Source organism: Takifugu flavidus, chromosome 22 (genome assembly GCF_003711565.1).
Source record: "Takifugu flavidus isolate HTHZ2018 chromosome 22, ASM371156v2, whole genome shotgun sequence".
Lineage (NCBI taxonomy): Eukaryota > Metazoa > Chordata > Actinopteri > Tetraodontiformes > Tetraodontidae > Takifugu > Takifugu flavidus.
The window spans coordinates 2,332,280-2,350,784 of NC_079541.1; the positions used below are offsets into that span (position 1 = coordinate 2,332,280).

Here is an 18,505-nt window from a genome sequence, read left to right on the forward strand (position 1 = left end):
GGTAGGCTTACTCTGATTGGATAATAAAAACGTGACGTACCGGATACCGGAAGAAAAACTTTGAACTCCACTCGGACGAAAGAAACAGGAGGTTGCCGGTAGGTAGAACAACTAATAATATCAATAAACTGTTAACAATTCAACGGGTATCTTCATGTACTATCCAGCTAGCTGAAGCCTCGCTGTTCTGTGTAATTTCAAGAGCTCTTCTTTATCTGTAATCACCCGGGGTGTTGACTTAAATGCCCACGGGTAGTTGGGCATTGCGGGTTGTTTACAAGCCCGGTTTGGTTGCGTAATCGCAGCCACCAGCGCAGATTGTCAGCCACCATCTCCTTCCTCACACATGAGCGCATCCCCCGCATCCCCCGCAGCTGTGCGTGACTCCGCGCTGCAGTGCGTGTGTACAGAAGATCCCCGGTTAGCACAAACAGCGGCTCTCTCTGCTCTGTCTCGCATTTCCGGGTTGCAGATCTATTAAATCTGCGCATCTTCCAACAGTTTGTTTGCTGCCATGAGAGGACGGTAACGGGAGGTGGGTGCGTCTCTGGTCCCTTTCAGTCTTCACTTCTCGACCGCCGAAGAGTGAAAGTGTCTTTCACAGAGACATGAGTGCCAGGAGAAGAGGTGGGAAGCCAAACAGAGGAGGGGGCAGATTTAACAAGCCCAGAGGAGGTGGAGGGGGTCGCAAAGGAGGACTCGGCGGCTGGGACGATGGCGATGATTTCAGCCTCGATTTTGGACCCGCTAAATCCAGCAGGTGATTCCCAGTGATCAAATCTCTGATTTCCTGCTTTACCTTTGGTCCTTTTCCTGACCGGATTTCTGGTTCTCCCCTTAGACCTGGTAAAGGACGCGGTGGCGGCTCTAAGGGTCAGGGTCGAGGACGTGGCAGAGATCGAGACAGGGATGGCAAAGGCGGCTCCAAGGCTCTCCCGAGGTCCTTGGCCAGCACCAGATTGTGGAAAAAGCAGGACGATGGCATTCGGTCAGAATCGAGCTCCGGGCCCTTACAGAAGATATTCATGACTAACGAGAACCAGGAGCAACTCAAGGAGCTGCTGCGCGATCTGCAGTCGCAGGAATATGATGAAACGTACGGGTGAGTGGCCTGTATTTGGTCTCCTGCTGCACATCAGACAAGCTCATTCTCCCGTCCGTCCCAGCGTGTCTGACTCGGATTGTTCGGCTGGAGAAGAGGAGGAGTTTGACGAGCTCGACCACCGGGATGAAGGTCAGTTTTGGGCCACTAAGGATGAGCCTGACGAGAGAGAAGACAGCCCAGCGTATCAGCTCTACGAGTCTGATGGAGAAAGACCCGCTCCCGCACCCGTCGTCTCTCTGTTTGCTATCGGGAAACTCTGCAGGTGATGCGCAGACTCACTTTTTAGTGGTTATATGAAAAGGAAATTGAAAATTTCCTTTTTGGTCATCTCTCGCAGATACGGCTTCGATCGGGAGCGCAGCAAACAGGCGCTAGAGGCTGGCGGAGGGGAATTTGGAACCACTCTGGAACATCTCCTCCTGCAGGTTTTCTGCGAGCGGTACGGTCAGAAGGCAGTCTGCCCCCGAGGCCTCAAAGAGGTTCCCATGGATGAGTGTCTGACCCACAGGCAGGAAGAGGCTCTGGCTCTGGCTGCCATTTACGGAGAGCGCTTCAGCGAGCGCATCGCCAACGCTGTCTGGACGGTAACGCTGGACCTCCTCTTCCTCCCGGGCAGCGTTGTCGGGCAGAGCGGGGGAGCGAGGAACCGCAGCGCGAAGACTCAGAAAGTGTGCCAGTTCTACATGAAAGGGAAAGGCTGTCGGTTCGGGGACAAATGCAAGTTTAAACACCAGCTCCCCACCAAAGAGACGCCCGGAGCCCCTGACCCGAAAGGCCCGAGCCAGCCCGGCTTCAGCAGCTACTCCCCTCCCGAGTATGAACTGGAGATCCGTTTCCCAAAAGGAAACCGTTATCCATTCGAGACCCCCATCGTAGCTTTCAGCACCACCGACGAGTCCATCGGGGCCGCGGCGAGGCTCAGCGTGAGCGAGAGGTTGTTCGGGGAAGCTCTGGCTGCAGCAGAGAGCAGCGAGCCTGTCGTCTACACTCTGATCAGCCTATGCGAGGATGAAGCGGTGATGCGAGAGCTGCTGGCAGTCGGACATCACAAGTTCAGCACGCCGCCGCCGGTTTTGGCGGCTCCTCTGCCGTCTCCTGGAATCGCAAAGGGCAAGAGTGCGAGGAGCAACGGCCCTGAGGAAAGCAGGAGCAGCAGCCGTGGGAATCGCACAACCAGCAGGAAAACGGTGACATCGAATAACAACAGAGCCACCAATGGTGAGTTAAACAGAAGCCTGATCTCTTTGAGCCCCTGGGAGATGGACCCCCCCCAGAAAACCTTTTCAGTTACAGTTTCTAATACAGCTCCTGGGGTTTTGTAGCTAAAGAGGAATAAAGTGAAGCTGATAAAGAAGATCCCCCAGCTGGGTTGAACTCCAGTCCTCAAGGATCCAGCTGGGATTTCTGTCCTACCAGGGAAAAAAAGTGCTTCCCAATGGAAAAGTAGGATCCCAGGTGGAATCATCTACCTGGTGGGACAGAAAACACGGGTGGACTTTGGCCCTCGAGGACTGGATCGTGGCACTCCTGGATGGAGGATCTAGATTTTAACAAATAGACGTTTCTGGATGTTAGCAGCCCAGGTTAGAAAGTTAGAAAATCAGGTAACCTGATCTCTGCAGGAAAGTTTTACTGACCCCAACCCCCAAAAACATCACATTATCTTATCCAATGAATCCAAAAAATGGTAAAAAGTAGAGCTTTGCTGCAATTGTAAATCTGGCTTCAACCCTACAGAGACAGCAGAGGCAGAGGAGCTGGATGAGAGGGAGGAGGAAGATGAAGACCAGGCCGTCCCCGTGGAGAACGAGAGCTACGTCAACCTGAGGAAGAAGACGGACCACAAGCACAAACTGAAGCTGGACAACCATCTGAAGGAGAACGGCAAGCTGTGCAGAGAGTTCCAGAGGAAACTGGTGAATCAACGTGTCAGAGGGGATAAACAAGTCGTCAGTGTGTGTGTGGTTTAATGTTTGTGCTCTGCTGCCCCCCCCTCGTGTCCAGTCATCTAGACGGTTCACATCCATGTTGGAGCAGAGGAGGAAACTACCAGCATGGCAAGAGAGTGAGAACATCCTCCGTGTGCTGGAGCAGAGCCAGGTCCTGGTGGTCACTGGGATGACTGGGTGGGTCACATCTTCCCCAGTATGAGGGGGACATTTTGATACATTTACATCATAGTGAAGAGTGGATTGTTTATTTTGCTCCAGGTGTGGTAAAACCACCCAGATCCCTCAGTTCATCCTGGATGCTTCCTTGAAGGGTCCCGCCGAGCAGGTGGCCAACATCATCTGCACTCAGCCGCGCCGCATTTCTGCCATTTCCGTGGCCCAGAGGGTGGCGCAAGAGCGCGCCGAGCAGCTGGGGAACTCGGTGGGCTACCAGATCCGCCTGGAGAGCGTCAGGGTATGGCCCCCTTTGAGGAACGCCTTAAATGTAGCCATCGCTCTGAGGGATATGTGTGTTTTCAGAGCCCCGCCACCAGGCTTCTGTACTGCACCACAGGGGTGTTGCTGAGGAGGCTGGAGGGCGACGCGGAGCTCGGCGGCGTGACGCACGTCATTGTGGATGAGGTGCACGAACGAACAGAGGAGAGGTGATGACCCTGAGGTGACCCAGTGTCCACTGAAGATATTTGGAACTCTCTGTTTCAACCCTGCTCTCGTCTCTCCTCCCTCAGCGACTTCTTGCTGTTGGTCTTAAAAGACCTGGTTGTGCAGCGGAGCGACCTGAAGATCATTCTGATGAGCGCCACACTTAACGCCCACCTCTTCTCTGACTATTTTTACAACTGCCCCAACATCCACATACCAGGTCAGTTGCCCTCACCGGTGCAGCCGTTTCGCACGTCCAACCCCGGGTCTCTCCTCACGTGGACGGGCTCCTCTCGTTTCAGGCCGAACTTTCCCGGTTGACCAGTTTTTTCTTGAAGATGCCATTGCAAAGACCAAGTTAGTGTGACCCCCCCCACCCCCCTTCAGACCAGGAAGTGCTTGGGTTAATTTGTCCTGTGAAAAATAAAAGTTGAACACGGTTGTTTCTACTCTTTTTGCAGCTATGTCTTGGAGGACGGCAGCCCATACATGCGCTCAGGGAAACCGGCTGTGTCTTCCACCAGTGGGAGAGGAACCACAGGCGCCCGGGAAGTGGTGGAGGATTTAGGCGATGACTTGTGGAACTTCATGTCTTTCTGTAATAAAGACTTTGTGAAAGACTCTATTCCAGACAAGCAGCTCAGCCTGCAGGAGCTCACACTCCGATACAAAGGTGAGTTCACAAACCGAGCTGCTTCAGACCCCCTTGGCTCCAGTTGAATGGGTGTAATCGGATTACTGCCCCCTGCTGCCTCGGAGGGTTACTGCTTCATGTCGAGCGCTCTCAGACACGTCTTCAGTGGCTTTGTAAATAAGGATGAATGCTGCCGCTGCAGACACCAAGAAGTCGGTGCTGAAGACCATTGCTGCGATGGACCTGGACAAGATCAACATGGACCTGGTGGAGAACCTGCTGGAGTGGATTGTAGATGGAAAGCACGACTACCCCCCCGGTAAAAACCCAGCAGATCCTTTGCGCTCTTTGTGTCAGTGTGGAAGCTGGTTCAGCTCCGTGGTTTCTCCATCCAGGTGCGGTTCTGGTGTTTCTGCCGGGCCTGGCTGAGATCAAGATGCTGTATGAGCAGCTCATGTCCAACAGGATGTTCAATAACAGAGGCAGCAAAAGGTCACGAATGCTTCCTGCCAGAACTTCCTAGCAAAGTGGACGTATTAGCAGTGCAGATCCTGACCCTGTCCCGCTCTTGTAGGTGTGCGGTGTACCCGCTACACTCCACCTTGTCTAACGAGGAGCAACAGGCGGTGTTCAGCTGTCCACCGGAAGGCGTCACCAAAATTATCATCTCCACCAACATCGCAGAGACCTCCGTAACTATTGACGACGTCGTTTACGTTATCGACTCCGGCAAGATGAAGGAGAAAAGGTACGACGCCACCAAAAGCATGGAGAGCCTGGAGGACACGTGGGTCTCTCGGGCCAACGCGCTGCAGAGGAAAGGTCGAGCGGGTCGCGTGGCCTCGGGGGTCTGCTTCCACCTCTTCACCAGCCACTGCTTCCAGCACCACCTGGCAGAGCAGCAGCTGCCGGAGATCCAGAGAGTTCCTCTGGAGCAACTCTGTCTCAGGTGCTTCCGTCTGACTTCATCTCCCTGGAGACCTAGTTGAGTTTCGTGTTGGGGGATTAGACCAGAGTCATCATTTTCCTCCTCTTCCCTCTTAGGATCAAGATTCTGGACGTGTTCTCCGAGCAGATGCTGGAGTCGGTCTTCTCCCGGCTCATCGAGCCCCCGGCTACCGAAAGCTTGGACGCAGCCGAGCAGCGCCTGCAGGACCTGGGAGCTCTGACCGCCAATGAGAAGTTGACCCCGCTGGGCTACCACCTGGCCTGCCTGCCGGTCGACGTGCGCATCGGCAAACTCATGCTGTTCGGCGCCATCTTCCGCTGCCTGGACCCGGCGCTCACCATCGCTGCCAGCCTGGCCTTCAAATCACCATTTGTAAGGGACGAGTTGTTCCAGCCCTGTGAAAGACGTCTGGTCTATAAAACCCAACCCCTCCCGCGTCTGTTTCCAGGTGTCTCCGTGGGACAAGCGGGAAGAAGCCAATGAGAAGAAGCTAGCCTTCGCCTTGGCTAACAGCGACCACCTAGCCCTGTTGCAGGCCTACAAGGTGCCGATTGGATAAGAATGTGGGAGAGACAATGTTTAAAAGCTGATGGGAACGATGGGATGGCTCTCTGTTGCAGGGATGGTGCAGCGCTGCGAGGAACGGCTACCAGGCAGGCTTCCGCTACTGCAGGGAGAACTTCCTGTCATGGCGAGGATTGCAGGTCAGCCGTTAATCCGGCAAATTTCTGTGACCTTGCTTGAAAAATCAGCTTCAAGGGTTTTTTTCTCGCCGCGTTGCAGGAGATCGCCAGTCTGAAGAGGCAGTTTGCTGAGCTGTTGTCGGACATCGGCTTCATCAAAGAGGGACTGAGGGCCAGGGTCATAGAGCGCTTGGGCTCCAAAGGCTCTGATGGTGTTCTGGAGGCCACAGGCCCCGAGGTGACGCACATTTCATGGCTTTCTTTCTAGTTTCTTTCAATACATGATGGTTTATAACTACACCGTGTGTCTTTGTGCCTTTCAGGCCAACTTGAATTCCGACAACATCCGGTTGATGTCGGCCATGTTGTGCGCTGCTCTTTATCCCAACGTGGTCCAGGTGGGTATCGATCCACCCTTGAAGTCTCTTCCGGCTCCGCTCGGCTTCACTTTGACTTTTTGGGCCTCAGGTCCGAGCTCCTCAGGAGAATTACAAGATGACGAGCAAAGGAGCGATGAAGATGCACCCCAAGGCCAACGAGCTCCGCTTCGTGACCAAAAACGACGGCTGCGTCCACGTGCACCCTTCCTCCGTCAACTACACGGTGAGAAATAACACGCCGGGCCCAGAGTGTGACGCGAACGGGGCCCGTGACCCTTCTGTGTGCCGCAGGTTCGCCACTACAACAGCCCGTACCTGGTTTACCACGAGAAGGTGAAAACGAGCCGCGTCTTCATCAGGGACTGCAGCATGGTGTCGGTGTACCCGCTGGTGCTGCTCGGAGGCGGGCAGGTCAACATGGAGCTGCACAGGGGAGAGTTTGTCATCTCTCTGGACGACGGGTGGATCCAGTTTGGTGCTTCTTCTCACCAGGTCGGTGATACTTAATGGACGACCCGACACGCGAGCGCGCTTTATGAGCTCGACGCCTAATAAAATATGTCTCGGATCTGGGTTGTTAAAAGTTACGAGCCGTAAAGTCCTTTTAATATGACCTAAAGTGTGTTTATGAGCCTCGAAGTAAAAAAGGGAAAAAAATAACTGGATGTAGTCACTCATCTGTCACATAAAACATCAATCACGGCTCTTTTTCCGTGTCTGCCGCACAACTGTTGCCCAGGAATTCCTGACAGCGCCTGACATCCCCACTACCCATAATAATTCCAAATTACGAGGTGCAAAAGACACTTTTAGTACTTTTAGCCAACTAAGCAAAGACCAGGATACATGAAGGTTAAAGAAGTAGAAAGAGAAGACGATAAAGTTGCAAATCTAAAGTGAAAAGGTGCTTTTTTTTTTGGTTTTTCCAGGTGGCCGAGCTGGTGAAAATGCTGCGCTGGGAGCTGGACCAGCTGCTGGAGGACAAAATCAGGAGCCCCAGCATGGACCTCTGCAGCTGCCCCCGCGGCTCCCGCATCATCCACATGATAGTCCACCTCATCTCCACCCAGTAACCCCCCCCCAGGGTTCCGCCGCACCGTTGCCACGACAACTATCGATGCTCTTTAAAGACAATTGCCTTGCTGGAAAAATGCAAATGTGCCAACTCTGAAATGAGCGTTTACAGCTGGCGTGTACGTACATGAATTTGATGGCGGCTTTAGTTTGCAGCGTGTATTTTTGGCTGGACCACAGTGGATTTTTTTTAATCCTCGCCACCTCCTGATGGTTATTTATTGGCAGTGCATGTTTGGGAGCGCCGTGCGATGTTTTGCAACTTCGTGAATGTATTTGAACTTCACAATGACGTCAAAGCAGCGTCCTTACAAAGTGAATCAAGGGCTTTATTTTTTCTTAAAGTCTGGACAAAAACCTGCCAAAGATTTAACATAAACGCCTGGATGGGAAAAATAAACATTGCTTCTTTTATTGTCTTCTTTATCGTCTTTTATTGATGGTGTAAACTTGCCTCCGATTTTAAAATTCCAATTATTAACTCCAATACTGGGGAGTGACGTGAAGCCGTGTTGCACCTCAGCTGAGGAATCTTTGGGCAGGGCCGACTCGGGAGCGAGCCGCTCTCCGCCGTCTCTATGGCAACCGAATGTAAACAAAAGTGTATTGCAGTCCGGGATGAGGCTGTTCCGTTGCCACTCTCCACAGTGCCAAGTTCTGGTAAGATAAACCTTTTTTATCCCACAGCATTTCAAGAATATTTCCGCTAAAATAAAAGCACCCTTGTGTTTCCTCTTACAGATGGATCATTTCTCTCCACGCTTCATCATGGTACGTTTGCTTGTTCTAGATTTCCTCTGAGCCATTCCACCAAAAGTATAAATCCATGCCTGTGTTTTAAAGCCCTCCAAACCCAGAAAATCAACTCCACACAGCTCCAAACCTGCAAAAAAGCCCAGGGATGCAAAAGCACCCAAGAAAGGGCCCTCTGGTGCCAAGTCTGCCCCAAAAGAGGTGGACATCTTCAGCCCAGCAGCCATGGAGAACCTCTACTACATTTCTCACAATGCAGTGGACTGTTTGACTTTCAGAGGCTTCGGCTGGTCGCAAGCAAAGAGCAAGAAGAAAAAGAAGGGGTCCAAGCCCAAGAAAAAGAAGTAGAGCCTGCCAAACTATGGATCATCCACTTTATTGGGAGGACGATGAAATCTCACACTCTTAAAACATTTGGACACGTTTGTAATAGGAAACGTAGAGAATGAAAGTGCACCAGAGCGTCCAGCCAACCGTGCCATGACGAGATGCACCAGAGTTCTTGCACATTTAGTCGTATAAAAGTGGTTCCAGGCACTATTAATACTCAAAAAAAAACCAATACAAATTCTTTAATTACATGCTGATTAAAATACCATAACTGAAAATAAATATCTGCCATTTGAAGTCAAAGTGTTCCTTCTTCCAACATTGCAGCTGCACTTTGTTCACTCGGGGGGCTTCTTCTTGGCCTCCACGTCTTTTTTGAAGGCCTCAATTTTCTTGGCAATGTTGGGAACCTGCAGAACAACATTAAAGAACAGGGATCCACAGGTCAGCGGTTCCAAAATCATCCTGCAAGGCTCCACTTTCATATCTGCAGTAAATCTAGCATCATTTTCTGCTGCAAACCTGGTTGGACGTTGTCTATCAAGCTAATATTTCTTGCATTCTGTGGATATGAATATGGATATTCTATGGATATGCGACCCTTGACGTGAATTTGATCCTCTGGATCGATGTTTGACCTTTAAACACAACACAAGTCGGACAAACGTGTGCAGAAACTTACATCGTAGTTCTGGGCCAGATACATCCCCACAACATTCCCCAAGGTGAAACCGGCCTGGGGAGAGGAATAAAATGACGTTAAAGGCACGTTAATTCAATGTTACACAACATTTTGAAGCGTGGTGTGTTTTAAATTGTGAACATTTACAAACGTTAGCTAAACCAGTTCCCATCTGTTGGGACGCTGGCGAAGGTTGATTCCGCTTCAAAAAAATAATAAAACTCACCAGAAACTGCAACATGGTGGAATAACACTGGCCTTCAACAGTCAAATAGAAATAATATACGGAACAAAGTGGAAAAATTAAGGAAAAAGAACGAGGCAAGCTTCGGTACTTTTTATACTGAAACAGCGGCCGCCAACAACACTGCGACGCATGCGCGGGAACATAGAGTCTCGCGCTATTTTCCAAGTGCTGTAGTTTTTATTAACGTCGATGCAGGTCTCTGCAACGCGCCGTTTGTGTTAGAGGACTACAACTCCCAACACCGGAAAATTCTACCGCCGTTCGAATTGGGTGTTGTTGCAATGGTGGCGTCAGTGGGACATTGAATGACTTTGGCTCCATCACGAGAATAGCTAGTTTATTCAGTTTAATTCCTAAACCGAGGCTATGGAGGCTCTTATCCCCGTGGTAAACAAGCTTCAAGATGTCTTCAACACCGTGGGCGCGGATATCATACAGCTGCCACAGATAGCAGTGGTGGGGACCCAGGTAAAATGTTGGGGCTGATTTGTGAAATATCGGCTGCTATGCTAACAAGGAATCCCGTGTTGTCTGTCAGATAAATCTCACAACGTGATTTTAAAGGTTATCATCGATTTAAAGCTGTTGAGCTAAACCGCAGACACAAGGAAACCAGGCAATAAACGTGCTGCGTCCTTTCCCCCACTGCTGCAGATCCTATGTGCCCTACATTGACAGTGGCAATGAAGTCTATTTTTGCTCTACAATCAGGGCTATTTACAGTCCTCCATTCGAGCACTAACCTCCCAGATGAAGGCCATTGTGTGAGAGGAACAGGGTTTGCCTGTGTAGCTGCAGCTCTGGCTTTCCCACATGATCATCTTGGAGTTCTGCCTCATCTAACCTGCAGCATGTGCCTCTCCTTGTGACTGCAGAGCAGCGGCAAAAGCTCGGTGCTGGAGAGCCTGGTGGGCAGGGACCTGCTGCCCCGCGGGACCGGCATCGTGACCAGGAGACCTCTGATCCTGCAGCTGGTTCACGTAGATGCTGGCGATGCGAGAAAAAACGACGACACCGGTAAATTCCCAGCTGGCAGAAGGTCCGGGTTTTGAGTTTTTAGAATTCTGGGACGCTTGTAGAGGAAAGCCAGACGGTGTTAGGCATGCCGCTTGCACGTGCATGCGTGCAGATTTTGACGATTCTGTCACTGTTTCTCTAATTACTTGCAGATCCCAGGGTGTGAACACGCACAGTGCTTCATATCGGTGTGCAGGTGTCTCCACATTTTAAAGCTAGCTTATTAGCACCTGAAATCCTCAGAATCCCCCCTTTAACTCCAGCACACCACCACCATAACTGCCACCGGGCGTCGATCCTCGTTAGCTCCCAGCACAGAGTAGTCATCTCTTAACTAATAACATATTGAACCCTTTATCTTAGATGCCAACGCGTCTTCTTATTTATTGTGTTTCCAGGCAGACAGGGTGAAGAGTGGGGCAAGTTTCTGCACACAAAAAACAAGGTACGGAGGTAAACTGCAGCGTGCGCTCAGCGCTCGTCTTCTGGGCTTGTTCTCATTTATTTCTCTCCTCTCAGATCTTCACGGACTTTGATGAAATCCGGCAAGAGATTGAAAATGAAACTGAGCGGCTGTCAGGGAACAATAAGGTGAGACGGAGGCAAACGTCGGCGTGTTACCAGCTCGACGGGCTCTCCTACAGTAGGAAAAGTAGGTCCTCTTCTTCAGCTCGCTGCGGGCAGAGTGAGGATTACCGACGCGTTTCATTTAAACAGATGCAGGCAGACGAAAGTATAAATAGTTGGGGTTTTTTTCTGACTGAAATTTTGGGGAAAGCGGGTATGGCTTTGCTCTGGAGACCGCCCCGAGCTAAGGAAAACTGGATTTCACAGTAGAGATTATGCAGCCTGTTTATCAAATTTCAGCCCACAGCAGAAAATCACAGCTTTTTTTGGGGAGGGGGGGGAGGCGGAACCTATGAAATGGTTTAAAAAAGCATTTCGGGTGCAAAAATGAATAAAACTGAAAGTTTACTCGTTTGTATTATGTGTTTGATTGAGGAAGTCACCAGGAATGACCTGTTGTTGACCACTCTGCCTGATCTTCGCCTAAGAACACTTGAGAACACTTTCCTGAGTTAATTGCGCGCTCGAACGCAAAGCCGGTGCAGCACAATCTGTCCCTTTTGTGTGAAGATGCCTAATCTTCCTGTCCTTTAAATGGGGGCCATTACTCGCTGCTGATGTCAGAATAGAACATCTCCACATAAAAATGTGCTCGCTGCAGACGTCAGGAGGAATGTTGGCTCCCACACAGCACAAATGATTCCATTTGTCTGTTTTAAATAAAATTCTCATCAGAATGTTGGGGGGGGGGTGTTCAGAATGATTTACATCCGCAGTAATGATGACAGATGTAGCATTGGGCTAACGTTAGCAGCTCCCATTTTGAACGTACTCCTGGAAAATTGATGTCAACCAATGTGTTTGAAGCACATTTCACAGATAATTGTGTTGTTAATGCATGACATCACCCAGTGTCGCCGTTAAATAAAAACCCCTCAGTGCTGGAACATTAAATCAAAAACCGGTCCGAGCAGTTAAACTCACTCGCTCTTCTTTTCTTGTCGTTCTTCAGGGGATCAGCGACGAGCCCATCCACCTGAAGATATTCTCCCCTCACGTGGTCAACCTCACTCTGGTGGACCTGCCGGGAATCACCAAGGTAACCGCGCCCCGGCTCGCCAATGATTTGGTGGAGTCTGGGGTGCTGCTCCTCCTCCTCCTCCTCCTTCTCCTCCTCCTCCTCCTCCTCCTCCTCCTCCTCCTCCTTTCCCTGTGGGAGCTTTGAAGCGATCCGATCTCGCTCCTCTGTGTTGGCTGATGGCGTTCGCTGCCTCCCGTTAGGTTCCCGTCGGCGATCAGCCGAAGGACATCGAGGTTCAGATAAGAGATCTCATCCTGAAGCACATCTCCAACCCCAACTGCATCATCCTGGCCGTCACCGCGGCCAACACGGACATGGCCACGTCGGAGGCCCTGAAGGTGGCCCGCGAGGTCGACCCTGACGGTAAAGAAAAGGTGACGCGAAACAGAAATCCCAAATGTCTCTCGCCTATAATGCGCCTCTGCAGGCAGGAGGACGCTGGCCGTGGTCACCAAGTTGGACCTGATGGACGCCGGCACCGACGCCATGGACGTGCTGATGGGCCGGGTGATTCCTGTCAAACTGGGCCTGATCGGAGTCGTCAACAGGTCCGTGAGCCCGTCACAAGTCTGCCGCGATGCCAGTACTCAGACCTTCATGTCGCCTTCGTTCCACGCTCGTTTACGTTCGCAGGAGTCAGCTGGACATTAACAATAGAAAATCTGTGGCCGATTCCATCCGGGACGAGTACGTTTTCCTGCAGAAGAAATATCCGTCGCTGGCCAACAGAAACGGCACCAAATACCTGGCCAAGACTCTGAACAGGTGCGTGTCCCTCACCTACAGGACAGGACACGGTTGAAAATGCTCATTGTCACTTCCCACTTCATTCACCAGCACCAGAATGTTAATTAAATCAACAGAATTCAAGCCAATTGTAAGATTTAACTCCGTCCTCTGACACCAGGTTGCTGATGCACCACATCCGGGACTGCCTCCCGGAGCTGAAGACCCGGATCAACGTCCTGGCGGCTCAGTACCAGTCCCTGCTCAGCAGCTACGGGGAGCCCGTGGAGGACCAGAGCGCCACCCTGCTGCAGCTCATCACCAAGTTCGCCTCAGAGTACTGCAACACCATCGAGGGCACGGCCAAGTACATCGAGACCGCGGAGCTGTGAGTACCCCTCCGCACAGACACACGGGGGCGCTGTTGCTCCAGATGACGGACGCTGAACCAACTCCTGGTTTTGCCATTTAATGTGGCTTTAACTTGTAAGTTGAGGCACGCACAGCCTCGGCGACTGACAGCAGGGCAGACCGCAGGATTCACAGCACAGCTAATATCATCCTGCTTCTGTTGTGCAGGTGCGGCGGCGCCCGGATTTGCTACATATTTCACGAGACGTTCGGAAGAACGCTGGAGTCTGTGGATCCTCTGGGAGGACTCAGCACCATAGACATACTAACAGCCATCAGGAACGCGACTGTGAGTGCAGCTCCCTTAAACCTGAAGTTATTTTCAACACGATCAACGAAACCAACAACAGAGTTTCTCAGGAAAAAAAAAAAAGTCTCAATTTTAATTTGCTGCAGTTTTCTGAATGAAAAATACGGCATTTTTGGAATTCCAAGATGGATTTTTAATTAAATTGGCAAAACGGCAAGTGAGCCTTTTTCCTCATCTTTTCACTTCCCAATAAGAATAAAACCCAATTCTGGGGTTGACATTTACCATATTGTCAAGACAAACCGTTTCAGGTTTCACCATTTTCTAATGTTTTACATTCCTCACAGGTGGTGCAGTCACCACAAATTAGCATAAAAACGGAAAGATTGATATATTCTGATGTGGGGAACTTGGAAAAATGGGAAATGTGAATGCGCAGCCATGACCGGACCTATTTTTCATCTGGCACAATTGTGCAAGGAGGAGTTATCTGTTATTACTGAATGCATTAATACAACTCAAAACTAGATAAGCAAACATAAATTAGATTTAAAAAGCAGCCAAGGCAGAAAAGGGGAGATTAAAGGAATAGCAGAGAAAATATGTAAGATTACGTGAAGAGAAGAAAACAATAGGATTTAATCATTGTGTGTTCAAATGGTATTTCAGATTGGGAATTATTTAAGACAATTATTTGGAATTATTTGGCTACTTGAGCGCATGTTAGCAGTGCAGGGTGCTAACCTGTTGCCCCCTCCCCCCCAAGGGTCCCCGTCCATCCCTGTTTGTGCCCGAGGTTTCCTTCGAGCTGCTGGTGAAGAAGCAGGTGAAACGCCTGGAGGAGCCCAGCCTGCGCTGCGTGGAGCTGGTCCACGAGGAGATGCAGCGGATCATCCAGCACTGCAGCAACTACAGCACGCAGGTAGGCGGAGCCATGGCGGCGTTAGCCACGGCGGCGTTAGCCCCGTCTGTGCGCTGAGGAGGGGAACCGAGGCCGCCTGTCTTTGTGCCGCAGGAGCTGCAGAGATTCCCCAAGCTGCACGAGGCCATCGTGGAAGTGGTGACGTCCCTCCTGAGGAAGAGGCTGCCCGTCACCAACGAGATGGTAGCGAGCGGCCGCCGGTCAGCAGCAGCAGCCTTTAACCAGAACCAGAACAAAGCTTCTGTCTTTTGCCCTCTCAGGTGCATAACTTGGTTGCCATAGAGCTGGCCTACATCAACACCAAACACCCGGACTTTGCAGATGCCTGCGGGGTCCTGAATAACAATATAGAGGTCAGTGCGCTGCAGATTAGCCTGAGATCGATATTTCATTTCTCTGGCATAGGGATCAAAACATCAAAGGAGTTCAGCAATTACCAAATACATCAAAGGAAACAGGCTGAAAGGGGAGAATCGAGTGTCATTTAGAACGTAAAGGAAGCGCTTATTGCTCTGCCAGAGCTCAGTGTCCTTGTTTATTTGTAGGAACAGCGGAGGAACAGGATGAGAGAGCTGCCCGCCGCCGTGCCCAGGGATAAGGTAAAAGAAGCGGCGCTGCAGCGGCGTTCGCGCGGACCCATCTGTTGTAACATTCGTTTTCCGGAGCATAAAGGGAGCTTGTACTGCGTTAATCACTCATGGCACCGCGGGATGAGGATCCGCGGGTGTCTCGGGTAGTTTCCGCGGAGGAATTCGATCCCGCGTCTCCTCCTCTCTCCTCCCCTCAAATGACTTTCCATTGCCGGCCTCCTTTTCCACATTTCTTCTCAGTGCTGCTTTTTTTTCTTTCTTTCTTTTGTTTTTTTTCTGTCTTCCTGCTCTCATATCCCCGCTAGTCTGTTGGCAGAGGCCTGGCCGCTCCTACTGTGGTTTCTGGCGATCCCACCGCGTCTGGAGCAGACATGGACGGTGCCAAGGTGGGCACGTACGCAGCTTGCGGGCTCCGTGCGGGGGCCGGATGGATGTTTGGGCATGGGGCTGCTGGCATGCACTCCCATCCGTCTTTTCCTGCTGTTAATGTTTTTGCTCAGCTTGTGCGGACTCGCGCTCACCACCTTTGTTCTCTGCAGAATCTGTCAATCTGTGGCAGAAAATGTGCCCCCCCCGCCCCCCCCCGTTTCCTTCACCTGTTTCCTGCTTGGTTGTAGATATCGTGTGATTGTGGGAAATGTGCATTTGTCAGTTTTAGTCCAAATTATTCAACCGAACCGAAACCTAAAATACCAACTCGGGAGAGGAGCGACTGAGGTTTTGAAGTCTTGCTCCGAGCAGCAGAGGGACTTTCTCAAAAGCCGAACCGGGATCAATCTTCTCTGCTGTGCTTAACCGTCGGCCTCCTCTAACCTGTGGCGACCTCCTCGTGTCCTCAGGCCCCAGCAGCAGGGCCCCAGGGAGAGCAGGATGGCGCCGGGACCTGGAGGGGGATGCTGAAGAAAGGCGAGGACGCCCCCGGCTCTGGGCCCGGCAGTCCCCTCAAAGGGGCCATCAACCTGCTGGACGTGGTAAGCCCGTCGGCACGCCATCTCCCGAGCGGGAAAGTGGGCGCGGCCTGACCTCTCTCCCCTCCGTCCAGCCTGTGCCGGTCGCGAGGAAGCTGTCCTCCCGTGAGCAGAGGGACTGCGAGGTCATCGAACGCCTCATCAAATCCTACTTCCTGATTGTTCGGAAGAATATCCAGGACAGGTAGGCGGGGTGGAATTCCCGATTTTCACAGAAAATGCTACAACAATTAGGCAGCTGTTCTGCAGCAAAATCATCATGTCGCATTAGTTTTTATGTGCTCTGGCGCCATCATACACCCCCCCCCCCGAGAGCTCTCTGGGGTTTTCCGTATTGCAAAGTTGAACACCTCCATCTGGTGGGTGAGGCCTCAGCAGCCATCTCACCTTCTTCCCCCTCCGTCTGGCAGCGTTCCCAAGGCCGTGATGCACTTCCTGGTCAACCACGTGAAGGACAGCCTCCAGAGCGAGCTCGTCGGGCAGCTCTACAAGTCGGGCCTCCTCAACGATCTCCTGACCGAGTCCGAGGACATGGCCCAGCGGCGCAAGGAGTCCGCCGACATGCTCCAGGTGAGACCTCGCCGGGCGGAGGCGTTTCGACGAACCGCTCGTTACGGCCCGTTTCATCGTTTGGGTAATGTTGTCGGCAGGCGCTGCAGAGAGCCAGCCAGGTGATCGCGGAGATCAGGGAAACGCACCTGTGGTGAAGTGGAGCCCGCGCCGAGCCCCCCCCCCCCACGTCATGCACTCATCGCCTCCGAACCTCGAGTTCCGGGTCCCGAAAAACAAAAACCACTGAAACCTTCTCTGATGTACAGTAGGTCCATATTAGCCTGCAAGCTAGCTGAAAGTAAAAGAAGTGAAGTGGTTCATTTAAAATGCTGTTTATGAGTTCGTGACAGTGCACTGCCCCCATCAGGGGCTGTCCAAGGTTATACCCCCCCCCACCCTGCTGGAGGAACAGAGTGCAGCCAGAGTTCTTTTCATTTTTCACATAACCAGGGTGGAAATGGACTTTTGTGCGAAGTGGAAATGAAAGATCGGAGGCCGTTTTGGCAGCTCTATAAAAGAATCCTGCAAACATCAGGGTGGGGGGGGTTACGCCCCCCCTGAGTAACCGAACCGAAAATACCCGAGTCCTACCTTTGTTTTTGCACTGCTGTACAGAAGACCGTTCGCTCCGACACTGAATCACGTCACACTTTTTATTTATTTATGTCGTTTGTGGATAATGTGCTGTCGTTGATTATGTTTACATATCGCTGCCTGCGTGTGAAGTATACGGTGGTTCTGTGTATGGTTCCCAACAACCAATAAACCCAGGTTCTCGTCTCTTAATGAAAGGAAGTCAAATAACTTCATTTCAGTGCCGTGATTGTGATTATTGAATCTGATTTGGCCGTTCCTGTGATTAGCTACGTGCTCGTTACCTCCCCGCTCGCTCCGTTTGACTGACGGGTGCTAAAGCTGCCACTGGACACAAATTGGGTTAGGAAGCGAAAACGGTTTAGATGGATTCAATTTTGAAACAATAAAGTGCTAAAATTAAATAACAAAGTCCTGCAATAAAACCCTGGTGTGACAGGCGGAGGGAGGAAACCAGGTTTCACATCTGTAAAAAAAAAAATATATATATTGTGTTTAATATTCAGCGGCCATTATTTTTGTTCCAACAACCCATTTACGTTTTCATGTTTTAATTAAAATAGGCCGCTGGATGCAAACATTTCAGCAGTATAGATCCTCCTATCGTCGGCATAGAAACGTCTGTGTGTCTTTTCATGAGGAAAATCCAATATAGAGGAATAAAATCACAGAATGCAGAGCTGGCAGAAATGATTGATTTCACCCCCCATTTGATAACCGGATGGCAGCTGTTTGACGTTTGTTTTCAAAGGCCTTTTCTCGATGTTCAGATCACTCTGTGTATTTCAAGAAATTTGGGAAGAGCAGGGGGTGTGTGAAGCTCTCCGACTTCAAGGAGGATCAGGAGCAAGGAAGCTGCGTCAGTTGAAAGAGAATGGAGAATTTTAAGGTAATAGACCGACACGGCCCTGGTAACTCAGGTTAACCAATTAATTTAACAATTAATGGAAAATAAAGATGGAGCACCAAAACGTTCAAAAAATTGGCATCGTCAGAAAGTTTGCTGTTTCAGATATACAAGTTTGTTTTGTCATTACATGGATGGATTGGCACCGTGAAGATCGGGGGGGTCCTATTTTTGTCTCTTTAATCTCCTCTGATGTCAGCAGACACCCCCCAGCAGACACCCCCACAGCTCGTTTGCCTTCATCATTGCCAAAACGTTGGAAAATGTTTGTTTTATTTGTAGGAAATGTTGGATGGAAAGCGAAGATGCAAATAGAAGAACTTGACAGGAGTTTATTACAAAACAAATCACAAACCACCAGTTCTGCTTTTTCCACTGGCTTAAACATTTATTTTCTATTTTTTTGGGGGGGGGTTGGGGGGTGCGCACCAAGACATTCAACAAGAAAATGGAGCTGCGACATTCATGAGGTTTAAAACAAAATCTAGC

The 18,505-nt window shown here is 50.8% G+C and overlaps 4 protein-coding genes across 7 annotated transcripts; 3 read left to right on the forward strand and 1 right to left on the reverse strand.

Annotated features, from left to right (window-relative positions):
- The first annotated feature begins 46 nt into the window (after window positions 1–46).
- Window positions 47–7,838, forward strand: dhx57 (DEAH (Asp-Glu-Ala-Asp/His) box polypeptide 57). Of its 2 annotated transcripts, none has more exons than XM_057021767.1 (23): window positions 47–98; window positions 502–760; window positions 842–1,102; window positions 1,167–1,367; window positions 1,443–2,323; window positions 2,843–3,021; window positions 3,110–3,231; window positions 3,316–3,511; window positions 3,577–3,701; window positions 3,786–3,919; window positions 4,002–4,056; window positions 4,161–4,372; window positions 4,536–4,652; window positions 4,729–4,825; window positions 4,908–5,282; window positions 5,378–5,654; window positions 5,731–5,826; window positions 5,903–5,986; window positions 6,066–6,203; window positions 6,289–6,363; window positions 6,434–6,568; window positions 6,637–6,837; window positions 7,275–7,838. In XM_057021767.1, the coding sequence occupies exons 2-23, from the start codon at window positions 609–611 to the stop codon at window positions 7,416–7,418; spliced, it is 4,257 nt and encodes a 1,418-aa protein (XP_056877747.1). In that variant the 5' UTR covers window positions 47–98; window positions 502–608; the 3' UTR covers window positions 7,419–7,838. The 2 variants fall into 2 exon arrangements, with proteins under 2 accessions (XP_056877747.1, XP_056877749.1); XM_057021769.1 differs by having other exon boundaries at window positions 842–1,096.
- A 42-nt stretch (window positions 7,839–7,880) lies between these two features.
- Window positions 7,881–8,675, forward strand: LOC130518889 (uncharacterized). The gene is made up of 3 exons (XM_057021805.1): window positions 7,881–8,079; window positions 8,161–8,190; window positions 8,263–8,675. Exons 1-3 carry the CDS (start codon window positions 8,038–8,040, stop codon window positions 8,518–8,520), a joined length of 330 nt encoding a protein of 109 aa, XP_056877785.1. The 5' UTR covers window positions 7,881–8,037; the 3' UTR covers window positions 8,521–8,675.
- stmp1 (short transmembrane mitochondrial protein 1) lies at window positions 8,533–9,579 on the reverse strand. The gene is made up of 3 exons (XM_057021807.1): window positions 9,411–9,579; window positions 9,185–9,238; window positions 8,533–8,912 (listed from the first exon to the last, which is right to left on the reverse strand). The coding sequence occupies exons 1-3, from the start codon at window positions 9,423–9,425 to the stop codon at window positions 8,841–8,843; spliced, it is 141 nt and encodes a 46-aa protein (XP_056877787.1). The 5' UTR covers window positions 9,426–9,579; the 3' UTR covers window positions 8,533–8,840.
- A 108-nt stretch (window positions 9,580–9,687) lies between these two features.
- Window positions 9,688–17,306, forward strand: LOC130518877 (dynamin-1-like protein). 3 transcript variants are annotated; one of them, XM_057021774.1, is made up of 19 exons: window positions 9,688–9,899; window positions 10,307–10,448; window positions 10,847–10,893; window positions 10,968–11,039; window positions 12,028–12,114; window positions 12,297–12,459; window positions 12,524–12,644; window positions 12,730–12,861; window positions 13,004–13,210; window positions 13,402–13,522; window positions 14,250–14,405; window positions 14,499–14,588; window positions 14,666–14,758; window positions 14,951–15,004; window positions 15,301–15,381; window positions 15,835–15,966; window positions 16,038–16,147; window positions 16,374–16,533; window positions 16,614–17,306. In XM_057021774.1, exons 1-19 carry the CDS (start codon window positions 9,798–9,800, stop codon window positions 16,668–16,670), a joined length of 2,127 nt encoding a protein of 708 aa, XP_056877754.1. In that variant the 5' UTR covers window positions 9,688–9,797; the 3' UTR covers window positions 16,671–17,306. The 3 variants fall into 3 exon arrangements, with proteins under 3 accessions (XP_056877754.1, XP_056877755.1, XP_056877757.1); XM_057021775.1 differs by lacking the exon at window positions 15,301–15,381; XM_057021777.1 differs by lacking the exons at window positions 14,951–15,004; window positions 15,301–15,381.
- The last annotated feature ends 1,199 nt before the right edge of the window (window positions 17,307–18,505 follow it).

Bases quoted from the DNA above. Each gene is read 5' to 3' on its own strand.
- dhx57 (XM_057021767.1), top strand. From the start codon at position 609: ATGAGTGCCAGGAGAAGAGGTGGGAAGCCAAACAGAGGAGGGGGCAGA. The intron at 5,827-5,902 runs GTGCCGATTGGA...TCTCTGTTGCAG, and splicing joins CCCTGTTGCAGGCCTACAAG to GGATGGTGCAGCGCTGCGAG. The intron at 5,987-6,065 runs GTCAGCCGTTAA...GCCGCGTTGCAG, and splicing joins TGTCATGGCGAGGATTGCAG to GAGATCGCCAGTCTGAAGAG.
- LOC130518889 (XM_057021805.1), top strand. From the start codon at position 8,038: ATGAGGCTGTTCCGTTGCCACTCTCCACAGTGCCAAGTTCTG. The intron at 8,080-8,160 runs GTAAGATAAACC...TTCCTCTTACAG, and splicing joins CTCCACAGTGCCAAGTTCTG to ATGGATCATTTCTCTCCACG. The intron at 8,191-8,262 runs GTACGTTTGCTT...TGTGTTTTAAAG, and splicing joins TCTCTCCACGCTTCATCATG to CCCTCCAAACCCAGAAAATC.
- stmp1 (XM_057021807.1), bottom strand. The intron at 8,913-9,184 runs GTAAGTTTCTGC...GTTGTTCTGCAG, and splicing joins ATCTGGCCCAGAACTACGAT to GTTCCCAACATTGCCAAGAA.
- LOC130518877 (XM_057021774.1), top strand. From the start codon at position 9,798: ATGGAGGCTCTTATCCCCGTGGTAAACAAGCTTCAAGATGTCTTCAAC. The intron at 12,115-12,296 runs GTAACCGCGCCC...GCCTCCCGTTAG, and splicing joins ACCTGCCGGGAATCACCAAG to GTTCCCGTCGGCGATCAGCC. The intron at 15,382-15,834 runs GTGGGCACGTAC...TCGTGTCCTCAG, and splicing joins CAGACATGGACGGTGCCAAG to GCCCCAGCAGCAGGGCCCCA.